We start from the raw sequence: 12,768 nt of genomic DNA, 5'->3' as shown, positions 1-12,768 counted from the left end.
GGACCCAACGCCGCCTCACACGGTGAACGAGCTGCAGGCTATGGACGTATATAAGTACGTAAGTAGGATTCAGTTAGCGTTGAGAACCCGCGTAACAAATTTCTTGAAGATGGGGCCATAAATAAGGAAGTTCAACATGGCGGACATTGTCGACCATTATCGACCGTTATGACCGTTACATGTAGAATGTCGAAATGAAACCTGCCTAACTTTTGTAAGTAAGCTGTAAGGAATAATCCTGCCAAATTTCAGCTTTCTACCTACCCGGGAAGTTGGAGAATTAGAGACGAGTCAGTGAGTCAGTCAGTCAGTGAGGGCTTTGCCTTTTATTAGTATAAACTAGCAAAATACCCGCGCTTTGCAGCAGCAAAGAACTGCATTAAAATTTTTATTAAGAAGAAAATTAAACCTTTTTAAACTGAGGGAAAATATGCCAATAATTATTTAAGGATCTCTTTGTATACCACGTTGTCAGTTCGGCCCTCCGGCTGTAATCTGACTAAGCTGTGCGCTGAGCTTACTCTTGAGCATGTAACGTACAGTCGGCCATGTGAACAGTAATCTTGTCTCAAATCTCACAGCTTGGATTGCTGCTGTCGTAATCAGTTTGAGTTTCACGGTTTGTTTCAATGACGACAGTATTTGTAGGACTTGTGTTGAAGTGACATTCGGCATCTGTCAAGCGTTGTAAGCACTCAACCAGTTTCATCGATAACTTCACATCCAGCTTTTGAGAGTTTAAACATTCATAAACATCAAAGTGTCCACTACTGAAATCGTCACCTGTGAGTCTAAGATGTTTAAGAGGCATTGGCGGTTGTCCAAAGGTGTAAAATATTTGGCCATTTCGGTACACTTGAAAGTGACAACCAAACAATTCAGCGGCAGCCATCAACTCACATGCAGATCCACAGGTGAAGGGCTTAAGCATTTGACTCTTCTAGTGCTCCTGTGTAGTCTAATTATCTCCTGTGCCGTCATCAGTCCACACCTTGAACCTGTCCAGTCATTCAGTACATAAGACACAATGGATATCAAGAGTGAGCCTGATATGGCCGTGCAATATGTAACACAGAGAATGGAAAAGGCAGGTGCCATCTCTGGGCATGGAAACCACTCAGTAAGTGACAGTTCTTTGATCGATGGTGATCACCTTGATAGACATGTTAATGGGGGTACGGTTGGAATGATAAAGGAAATGGGGACCTTAACAATGTAAAGTAAGTCTAAAATACCTACACAATAACTATAATCGTAATAAATGAACAATAAAACAGCGGAGAAGGCGTGGATTAAACCAAAAGGCTGTAGTTATCAGTAGGGAGACGTGAATCCCGTGGCGAATCAACGAAGGGAATGTAGAGACTGGAGCGACGGACGGCCTTATATAGGCAGGCAACCAACAACGTGGGAGGCGTTGGGATGGGGGACACAATGCCACCTCACACGGTGACCGAGGTGCAGGCTATGGACGTATATATGTATGTAAGTAGGATTTAGTTAGCGTTGGGAACCCGTGTACCAAATTTCTTGAAGATGGGCCCATAAGTAACAAAGACCGTTGAAAAGTTCAATATGGCAGCCGACAGTGGCATCATACCACTGAAATAAGTACCAAATTTTACCCTTCTACCTACACGGGAAGTTGGAGAATTAGAGACGAGTCAGTGAGTGAGTGAGGGCTTTGCCTTTTATTATTATATATATATATATATATATATATATATATATATATATATATATATATATATATATATATATACACACACACACATAAACATATATATATACATATCTATACATATACACATATATACATACATATATATATCTACATATATACATATATATACACATACATACACACACACATATATATACATATACATACATATCTACATATATACACACACAGCTATTTCAGTATCAGTGCAATACGCTGTTTGTTAAAACGGATAACTCCGCTCTTACGCAAGTCTGCGTGGATATTATGAACTATCGATTTGTTCAAGTTCTATTTAAATTTTAAATAGAAGGAATTTTTATTTAGTCGACAGAAATATCTTTGGTAGGAATGGTAAAACAGACAGGAATATTATTCCTGAATAAATCAACTCAAACCTTAAACAACTTATAATATTTTGCTCTCCATAAAAATATATCCTGTCTAAATTATACAAGTTAGAAATAAAGTAAACATTAAAAGAACAAACATTCAAATTTCTTTACTCTTATGTAATTTTATATAAAAAATAAACTTAGATTTTAAATATCCCAAAAGATTTTGCTCTCCATAAAATATATCCTGTCAAAATTATACAAATTCAAATATGAACATGCTGCATAACAAAACCTGGAAATATAAATAAAATGTGTTCCTTTCAGCAATAACAAATCAAATCATTCAGTTGTCTTTGCTCATATGTCATTTTAGAGCTGGACGCCTGGCATCTTTTTGGCACAGGTTCGTTTCTGTTTGCTGTGAGGTTCTGTGTTGTGGAGATTCTCAGGATGGACTGCAGGTGCTCATCAGTGAGGCGACTCCTGTGTGCTGTTTTGTTAGTCTTTATCACTGAGAAGAGCTTCTCACACAGATATGTGCTACCAAACATGCACAAGGTTCGAGCCGCATGTAGACGGACTTTTTGTTCTTCAAAGTCACCAAAGCGCCGTGCAAACTCAGTGCGCTCAGTTTATCAGCAAAGTGCGATTTGGGAACACCGTAGTGACGACTTGGTTTAACATTACTTGGCAACAGGGAAAGTGGGGCAAGGTGCACTGGTGCATTTGTGTCTCCCATAAAAGCAGCTTCACTTGAAATCACTTTGTGATTGTGCACGGGTAAAACGTCCGCTGAAGTGTCAGATTCTTATTTAATTCTTCTGCTTTCTGTATCTTCTGCATTGCATTCAGGTTACCCTGATGTTTTGTCTCATAGTGCCGTCTTAGATTAAATTCTGTAATTACAGCCACATTAGCTCCACAAATGAGACACACGGGTTCAGTAAACATATACTCAGCCTCCCATCGGTTTTAAAGGCTCTATTTTCAGAATCAACTTTTCTCTTCAGCATCGTGTGAGCTAGCTTCGCAATAACTTGCAGCATCATAAGCTAGACTTGATTAACGCGGTAAGTGTTGGCAAGGCAGCTGAAGCGCTGCATTATGGGATCTGTAGTTTATTGTGTTACCAGCGCTTCATATACCGGGCCATTAATAACAATAATACAGTATATAAAATGATCTCGGGCGGATATAATTACACGCCGGGCCGGATGTGGCCCGTGGCCCTTGAGTTTGACACATATGGACTAAATAGAACTTGAAAAGATATATTTTTCAAATGTGATCGCGCAATTCAGATAGAGTTGACGCGCACTACAGCCTGCAGCCTCATCCTCCTCGCTCTTACTTTTTACCGTTCATCTAATGAATACACTGAGTATGGCTTTAGCAAAACAATCATTGATGGCGAATAAAGTATCGTATGTAGATCGGGATATATATATATACATATATATATACCCGCGTATCGCAGCGGAGAAGTAGTGTGTTAAAAAAGCTAGAAAAAGAAAAGGGAACATTTTAAAAATAACGTAACATGACTGTCAATATACAGTATTTGTTTTGTGAGTGTTACTGAGTGTTGCTGTCATCAAGGATTTGATTATCATTATTTCTTTCAATCAGGTTCGTATTTGTAGGATGTGTTGTGTTCAAGTTACATTCCGTGTTTGTCAATCGTTGTAAAGATGACAGGTTTCATTCATCGATTCGTTTCTTACTGCATCAATAAACAGCTCGTCTTCTTCTTTATCTGAGACCTGACACACTGCATGCACGGTTTTTTTACACTGTCTTCCTTTAGCGGGACATTGACTTTTTCCACGTGTGCTTTGTTTCCGCAGTAGCTGGATTTATGAATATGCTTATCAGACGCTTCATATTTTTGCTGCCTTTTCAATTGTGTAATTCGGTTTTGTTCAGCGCTTTGGAACTGTTGCTTTTATCTGTGCACTGCGTCAGTTCACGTGAGCCACTCGGTGTACATGCATCGAAGGTTCCCAGCTGTGCTGGTGCCATCTCGTGCTATGTCCATGGCTGTATTTAATGTTACCTTAGTCCTGGCACTTAAAACTTTCTCTCGCAGTTTCGCTGAGTTTGTGTCAAACACCACCCTGACCATCTCATCTTCCTCTCCATAAGCACAGTCCTTCACCCGTGAATATTTAGTGGCAGTTTGCTATTGGATTGCCGCTGACGGACGGCCTTATATGGGCAGGCACTAAATTACAAACGCCAGCGGCAGCCTGTCTATGAACTTAATTTAAAGTGTAGGTTTACATCGTGCTTTGTTTCCGAAGTAGCAGAACTCATGAATATGGTTGTATATGTCACTCGCCGCTTCTTATTGTTTAGCTGCCTTCTCAATTATATAATGCATGTTTTCTTGAGCGCTTTTTTGAGGTCTTCCTGGTTTTCTATGTACTGTGTGATTACGTGGGAGGCGTGATGATGTCACACGAAACTCCCACGGCGTTGAAGCTCATCTCCATTACAGTAAATGGAGTAAAACTGCTTCCAGTTATGACCATTACGCGTAGAATTTCAATATAAAACCTGCCCAACTTTTGTAAGGAAGCTGTAAGGAATGAACCTGCCAAATTTCAGCCTTCCACCCACACGGGAAGTTGGAGAATTAGTGATGAGTCAGTGAGTGAGTCAGTGAGTGAGTGAGTGAGGGCTTTGCCTTTTATTAGTGTAGATTAACGTTGTGATGCACTGCACTTTATCTGAACACTTTGTTTTGGTTTTGTTTTTTAATAAAAGCACTGTTTGCACTTTCCACCTTCCCCTCGCTTCGTCTCGGTGTCTTCATTGTCCAGCTCATCCGGTTACATTACTGACGGTGTCGGGTTCAAGAGCTCTAAAAAAGGAAGTGGGAGCGTGGAGCCGAACCCGCATCGTCACATGGGGTGAGTCTTGATCTCCTCCCAGGTGAAGTCACATTAGGGTGATAAAGAAGAGCTGAGCAGGAGGGCGGGGGACAAGAGGGACGCGAACACGAGGGTGAGGGTGAGGGTTAGCATGAAGTGTGAGGGTGAGGCATACAGAATGGGAAGTGCTGCTGCTGCTGGGGTGTTTGAGATCTTCTGTGATGCCGCCTACAGTTGTTCATTTTAATATTTTTGCCATTAAGATTTTATCTTTTTGTTCATTTTGAAAACTGCACAGTCTTGGAGCCCAAAGTTGAACTTGATGGTTAAGAAATGGACTCGGGCTCACCCTTAGACAAGCTGCTTCTTTCATGGCCCTTATGGTTTTATACTATGTTGGGTGGTCCTTCATAGCTTCATTTTGGGACGGGCACATTTCACACACACACACACACACACACACACACACTGTGAAGTGTTTCTTGGCATAGAGGACCACTGACATGTGGACTAAGTGAGCAAGTAGTGTGGTGGGCAGGAGGACTTTAGGGAATCCTCAAAACTCGACTTGATGTTATTTTAGAAGAATTCAGTGGGCAGGACTGGCCAGCTTTGGTGGGCTCAATGGCCCGCTCTCATCCAGATTGTTTTAATGTTATTTGCTATGAAGTTGGTTCTTTGTGCTTTGAAAAACATCCTAATTTGTAGATAAACAAATCTCTGATGTACGGTGGGCTGCAGGGCACTAACGGATTGAGAAAGCCGGGACTTAGCCCGTGTCATCGTATCCAGCAAGTCTTCTTCTTTGCAAAGCGGGACCCGCTGGTATTTGACAAATCTGTGTCTGGTGTTTCACTCAGTGGAGCCCATTACTGACCAAAGTAAAGAAAGGGTCTTGTGGCATCTTCACGCGTATCCGTGCTGCTCCCAACCTGTCTGGATGGGTCTTTTGGGAACCCCCCTATGGCATAGCTTCACCATTTTTTAAGTGAACCGCAAGGGCCTGGAGCCTTGTGTATCAGCGAGTGACTCAAAGGGCCTGCAGGGAAAGTCGGGCTCAGTGACCGCGCTGAAGCAAATGAAGTAACTGTAGCAGCTCCAGCCTCAAATTTTATTAGATGTTTCTGCCAGGCTTTTTTTTTTTTTTAATATCCTATATTTTTATTTATTTATTTTTTTAACAAGATTGTGTATGAGAGATCCACAGTTTCATTGTATGGAACCTGAGAAAGAACCTGGTTTAAAAATGAGGCAGTTGGGTCCAGCTGCAGACCGCCATAGCTTTGCTGGGCAGCCAATTGGATTGCAGGATTTTGTCACCTGGTTTACTTGAGTTGGGTCCTATAACCCCCATCTTAACCACATTGTCACCAGGTGTCCTTATCACTTGATGTATAGTATAAGCAGTAGAGTGCTGTACCGTGTTAGCCATAGATTGATACAGGAGATAGTAGGGTGAAATGACACCTTTTATTGGCTAACTAAATAGATTACCTATAGTAGAAAGCGACCACCTCCTCAATGGACTGGAACTCTGAAGGCCCGCCAGTTGGAGTCTGTTGGAGAGGGGAGCGGAGTCTCAGTGCTCATAGCATTATTACCACTAGGTGGCGTAGTCGGCCAAACTGTCTGTTTTATCTCCCAATAATATCCAACTGTAAAGCCAGAGCACCACATCTCACAGCGGGTCTATGCCAGAAGTTATAGGACTGATGTTAAAGTTAGAGGTTAGCATGATTAGCGTTTAGGAGTTAGGGGTTAGTTAATGTTCGAGTTAGTTTTATTAAGGTTAGAGATCGGTGCGGTTAGCGTGTCGATCAATTTGATTTGTGACGTTTATTACCAAACTGTTGGTCCAGACGTCACTTCCGCCCTAAAACTGCTGGAGTAAAGCTGTGGTGATGGTATGGTGCTCTGGTGGCTCGTTTTATTTGGCAGTAACGTTCGGTCACAAGTACAGTATACGTCTAGAGACGGTCAATCCATTAGGGGCGCGCGCGCTCGTTAAAGTCCGTTTATGTAACTGAAGGGGCGCGCGCTCCGGGCACACTATAAGGTCATCGAAGTGTAATAACAGTGACGACCCTCTCTAGACCCTTAAGGACGCTGTCTCCCCCAACTCCTCAGATGGACTCCGAGCGGCACTGCTGCCCATGATAGATAAAGATGGAAATGTACTCCAAAACAAGGAGAGTGTAGCAATGGACCACTGTATCTGTAATGTGTTCAGGACCTGGAGTGCCAATAAATAAGAAAGTCGCACACTTTCTAGCTGGACGAGCCGCCTTTGACTTGCGTTTAAACTGCTGCGAGTACGAACTCGTTATGCCGTCAATAAAAGGCCGAAGCGCGAAGAGAGCCGCGCCGCAGACGTGACGCTGCGCATTCCTGGCCGGTGAAGGCGCGTCTGCTGGGAGCGGCGGCGTGCCTTTACCGGGCCTGAGACGCGGTTCTAACCGCTGCAGCACACGACTTGGGGCAGGCTGCACAGTACAGGCATATTAGGGGCAACCGCAAATTCAATTCAATGCCTTTTTTGTATAGCGCCCTTCATTGACCGCAAACGCAGTGCGCCGACACAAGTTCTGTAGGTAAAATGCAAATACAAACTTGTCGAAAATCTAATTATATAACGAGTACAAAGACAACAGAAATCCACGTTGAACCCGCTTATTGCAGTTTAAGAGTATAAGGCAGATGGAGCCTTCATTGGCAGCAACATGCGAGCAGGACAGCAGCGCACTCACTCGGAACGCGTTAGAATGACCACAATTTTGGCCTTCCGTTAACGTCACCTCGGACACCTTTGTGTCGAATCTCGGTTTGCGTGGACGGTGTTAATGTCTGCTGTGCGAGAAGGGTCCGTTTAGACGGAGACGGTGCGTGTTGGTGTCACATGAAGCAGAAGTCTTATGGTAGGCAGACGCCTTTGTCAAAGGCGACTTACAAGCAGTTGCTGTTAAGAGTGTTTAATGCAGTGCTTCTCAAACTCGCTCCTGGGGACCCCCGGTGGCTGCAGGTTTTTGTTCCAAGCAGATTCCTAATCAATGACAACACCTGATAGCACTGAGCTCATTTAATTAGCTGGGATTTCTTTTCTTTTATTCTATATTCAGAAAAGCATAACAGAATGATTTTTACATTTATAAGACATTTAGAAATATTTCTACTGTTGCTGTCGATTTAAATGCTTAACTCACTTTTGTTAATTTCTTTATATTTCACCCTTTTCTCTGTGCAGTTTTCCCCCCTTCGTTGTATCTTAATAATGACAATTTAAAACGAGCAGAGCAGACACTCAGGCAAACAACACAGAATAATCAAAGGCAGCAACTACTTTAGAGTCAGAGTCACTAACTAGTAAATAATGGATTACTTAAACAATTAGAACACCTAAGTAGAATAAAAATGAAGATGAATTGACTTAATTAGCCCAGGAGTTCAATTAAAAACAGAATCTGGTTGGAACAAAAACCTGCAGCCACAGGGGGTCCCCAGGACCGAGTTTAAAAAAACACTGGTTTAATGGGACACGTACAGGTTAGGTGACTTTCCCGGAGTGGCACAGTGAGGCAGAGGTGACAAAGGGACCCTTTAAAGTCCAATGGCTTGGCTATACGCCAGTGTAATGCCACCGGAGAGAAGCGCACAGAAGAGGAAATACGATCTCGCTGTTACAATAAAAACTTGGGCACACATAACAATATCCGTCCATCCATTATCCAACCCACTATAACTACAGGGTCACGGGGGTCTGCCGGAGCCAATCCCAGCCAACACAGGGAGCGAGGCAATAAACAAACCCCGGGCAGAGTGCCAGCCCACTGCAGGGCACACACACACACACCAGGGCCAATTTAGGATCGCCAATGCACCTAACCTGCATGTCTTTGGACTGTGGGAAGAAACCCACGCAGACACGGGGAGAACAAGGAGACTCCACATAGGGAGGACCCGGGAAGCGAACCCAGGACTCCTAACTGTGAGGCACCAGCGCTACCCACATATAACAATATGCACATTATTATTATTATTATTATTGTTATTAGTAGTAGTAGTTGTTATAGTTGTAGTTATATTTACACCACAGGAAGACGCACAATGTTTACATCTCATGTTTTCTAAAGCAATTTGTATTATACTCTGTATTCTAAGGCGCTATATACATACATGTCATGGTAGCGCTGATAATGTGCATCGACTTGCAGAAGCCTTAGCACCTTCACCCTTATTATGAGACCCCATTTTATTTTTAAATGCAGGTTTTCGTTGTCCTCTTTTATTTCCTCTGATGCAGCCCTTCTTTTATACTGCTATTAAGTTGTACGCGCCCAAAAGAGATCGAGTCATTTTCCAATCCGGTTTATCCCGAGCAAGGCAGCGAGGCGACCGGAGTTTATCCCATTCCCAGCAAGCACCGGGCACGAGGCAGGAACCCTACCTGGACAGGACGTCGGTCCACGATGGCAGGGCAAACAAACACACACATTAGAGGTCGGAAAAGCAACACCAAACCTGCGTGTTTACTGGGAGGACACAGGGAGAAGGTGCAAACACCATGTTGAGAGCTCCTGGGACTTGAACCCGCGCTCCTTGTTGTGAGGCAGCAGCGCTACCACTGCACCACCACCCGCCATAAAAATATCAATTCGTGCATAAATACCATTCAATGTTTAGTGCCGACACATTGGCCAAAAACACCATACAGATTGAGGGCATTTATAACATCGTTTATTATTGTTTACCTGATCTTAATCTTTACCGAAGGCGATTTGAACTCATCACCTCCAAGTTTTGAGTCCAAAGCCTTAACCACCACGCCACATTGTAGGTTCAGTTGAAGATGCCGCTGATTTCGTTCTGTTATTTTAATGATTCCTCGAGCCAGACGTTCAGCGCATGCTCCCTGGTAGTGATATCCATTGCTCCGCCCATCTGCGGAGGATTTTGTTGTCCCAAAACAAAGTTATTGGAGGTCGGAGCCAATCAGAACAGCAGGGAAAATCGCGGAAACAAACGAGAGGAGGTTGGGTGCGAATGCTGATAGCACGTTGCTGCACCCACCACACAACGAACCGTCTGGACTGGGACCCTGAGTGCAGTGGGGGACACATCAGTAGGTCGTCTTAAAAATCAAAAGAAACGTGCGGACGGCATGAACACAGCAGAGTTACGAAGTTTTTCTTTTTTATTGTACAGTGCATTTAATTAAAAACGCTTTTACAAAGTCTTTCTTTCTTTCTTTCTTTCTTATACAGTGCCTTTATAACTTCAAAACCAATGAGCTCTTTTCTTTCTTGGTATTTAATATGACGCCTTTCATAATTAGTGAAGTTACAAAACAATTTAACTCTTTATGTCTTTTTTTCTGTATTATATAGCGCCTTTATTCAGGGGTTAAATTATATAATTTACCATTTAATTATCATTCTTTTCTAATATTCTATTTATCACCTTTCACAATTTGAAAATTTACAACAAGTAGGTCTTTCTGCGTCATATAGTGCCTTTCATCATGGGTAAAATGATAAAACAAGTTAACTCTTTCATTTTCCTTCTTTCCTTTGATATATTACATAGTGATAACGAGAAATATTACAAAATAATTTAGAATAATTATTATTCTTTCCTTATTATTATTTCCTTTCTTTCTTCACAGTTTATACAGTAACTTTCATAATGGGTAATATCACAAAACAATGGATCTCTTTCTGTCCTTTCATTATTATATAGTGCCTTTCATCATGGGTAAAATTACAAAATAATTTACCACTTCATTTTCTTTATTTCTTTTTCCTTTCTTTTTATATGATATAGTGCCCTGGATAGGTGCAAAACTACTGAGCTCTTTTTTCTGATATATTATAGGGTGCCATTCATATCTGACCAAATTACAAAACTATTTAGCTCTTTTTGCCTTTCTCTCTGTATTATATAGTGCCTTTCATGATGATCACCATGGCAAAGTAATTTGCCTTTTCACGGCTGGCAGTGTGGTTAAGGGTTTTGACTTCATAACCTCGGATTGCTACACTGGACACTGTGTGACCCTGAGCGAGGCTTGTCACCTGCCTCTGCTCCAGTTGGCTTCTTTTCATATATTATACAGTACATCTAATAATGAGCAATATTTAGAATAATTTAGAATATAATCTCCTTTCTTTCTTGACAGTTTACATGTAGTAAAATCCATACTGGGAAACCTCACAGAACAATGAATCTTTCTTTCTTTCTTTCTTTCTCTCCCTCTCTGTCTCTTTCTTTCTTTCTTTCTTTCTTATATTCCGGGCGCGGCTTCATCACTTCATTACAAAGTCGACGTTAAGACGTTTGACCGTCTGTGTCCCTTTGATTTGCGCTTTCCTGACACGTTCGGTGAAAGCCTGCGTTTTGCCGCATGCCGTTTTTCTTCTTCTGCTTTGATTTGTCGTCAGATTTACTTTGATGAGGACCATTTGAGAGGCGCTATATAAAGTAAAGATGATCTACTAGTGACATCAAAAGGAAATCTTCGCTTTGCCACTGTTGTCCGTTTCTCCTAAAATTCAGAGTGTTAAACGGAGCGCAGTAAAAGCCCCGGACCCCCCAATCCGAAGCTGCCCCCAGTCTCTCGCAGGTATACACGTGCATTTGTTCGTGGCGACCCCCTAAAGACCGCGGAGGGTGGTCGTTCAGTTACCTGATGTCGTAAACAGACGCGCTCGTCACGCTGCCCCTCTGCGCTGCCCCGCCGCTTCTTCTTCTTGACCTTTGTGCTCTCCTCGCTGCCCGGGCTGCCCGACGCTCTCAGACGCGCGGCTGTTTTGTCCAGCGACACTTTGATAATTGAAGTCTTTCAGCTGGTGACTCATTTTCAGCAACCCCAGAAACATTTTTTTTTTATAGTACAGTCGTCCGCCACTAATTTGTACCCGCTCCTTTGTGGCCTGTCCAGTCACGTTGACTTGCGCGGCGGTTTCTTTTTTTTTCTTTTTCTTTTTTTAACCCTTTATTAGGTACAGTTGGCGACGACGAGTCCCCACCGTCGAAGACGGTAACCGTTTAGTATTTGGGGTCGCTGAGAATTTCCACCTTGGGGGGCTGTCCAGGTCTAAAGACTATATACGTTTAAAACTAAGTCGCCCGCGGGCGGGTGACAGACCAGAATATAAGGGCACTGACATGCAGCTTTTTGTGACGTGCACGTGAAACGCCGTGCGCCATCGGGATCAGGAGGCTGTCACCTCACACAGAGTGCAGAATGTGGAGAAGTCAGAACCGCAGCACCTTCTCGAATTGGCTGCAGGGGCGGAGTGGCGGATTTAGCTGTCAGCACGTCTGTGGATGGCAGAGTCACCATGAAAAGCGAACGATGGAAATGCAGCCTCCCAGATACCCGCGCAGATCCTAAATGATGAACTTTCTGGCCTTTAGCCCCCAAAACGGGCCACCCAGACCCCAAAAGAGATCCTTTGGCTCGGCCTGGTGACCCCACGATGCGGGGCTTATAAAGCCCACTTTGTACCAGGTGACAGTTGGAGTGCCAGGTCAGGAATTGAGGCATGATGGAGATGGGCAGTGAGAAAGTGCTGTGGGCAAACCAGCGAATGGGCTTTGGGTCCAAGACATCTTTTGTCTGTTTGGGTGAGACAGCAACCTTGGTTATTTTAATTGTGTTCATTTCTACTTTCATGGACTCCTTTTTGTGCATTTCCAGCCCGTCCCAGTAGTTCATTTTGTTAATTAATGTGCCTTTGTGGACCTCTTGATCTGCTTGGTATTTTTCTGGGACACGAGGTCCGCCACAACTCATAATACCCAAGAAAGGCTCAGGAGGGCATTTTGCTGTTCC

General features: G+C 43.1%; 1 protein-coding gene across 1 annotated transcript in view; it reads right to left on the bottom strand.

Annotated features, from left to right (window-relative positions):
- LOC120528517 overlaps window positions 1–12,651 on the bottom strand; it is a 52,120-nt gene extending 39,469 nt beyond the window's left edge. Inside the window, exons 1-2 of the mRNA XM_039752694.1 lie at window positions 12,313–12,651; window positions 11,617–11,769 (exon numbers count right to left, since the gene is read on the bottom strand). Of these exons, the coding sequence (XP_039608628.1) occupies window positions 11,617–11,769; window positions 12,313–12,651 (492 nt within the window). The remainder of the gene's footprint in view (window positions 1–11,616; window positions 11,770–12,312) is intronic.
- Window positions 12,652–12,768: the final 117 nt, after the last annotated feature.

This window comes from Polypterus senegalus, chromosome 4 (genome assembly GCF_016835505.1).
Source record: "Polypterus senegalus isolate Bchr_013 chromosome 4, ASM1683550v1, whole genome shotgun sequence".
In the NCBI taxonomy this organism is placed as follows: Eukaryota; Metazoa; Chordata; class Cladistia; order Polypteriformes; family Polypteridae; genus Polypterus; species Polypterus senegalus.
The sequence above is the reverse complement of the archived record's forward strand: the minus strand, read 5'-3'. Positions and strand labels throughout refer to the sequence as shown.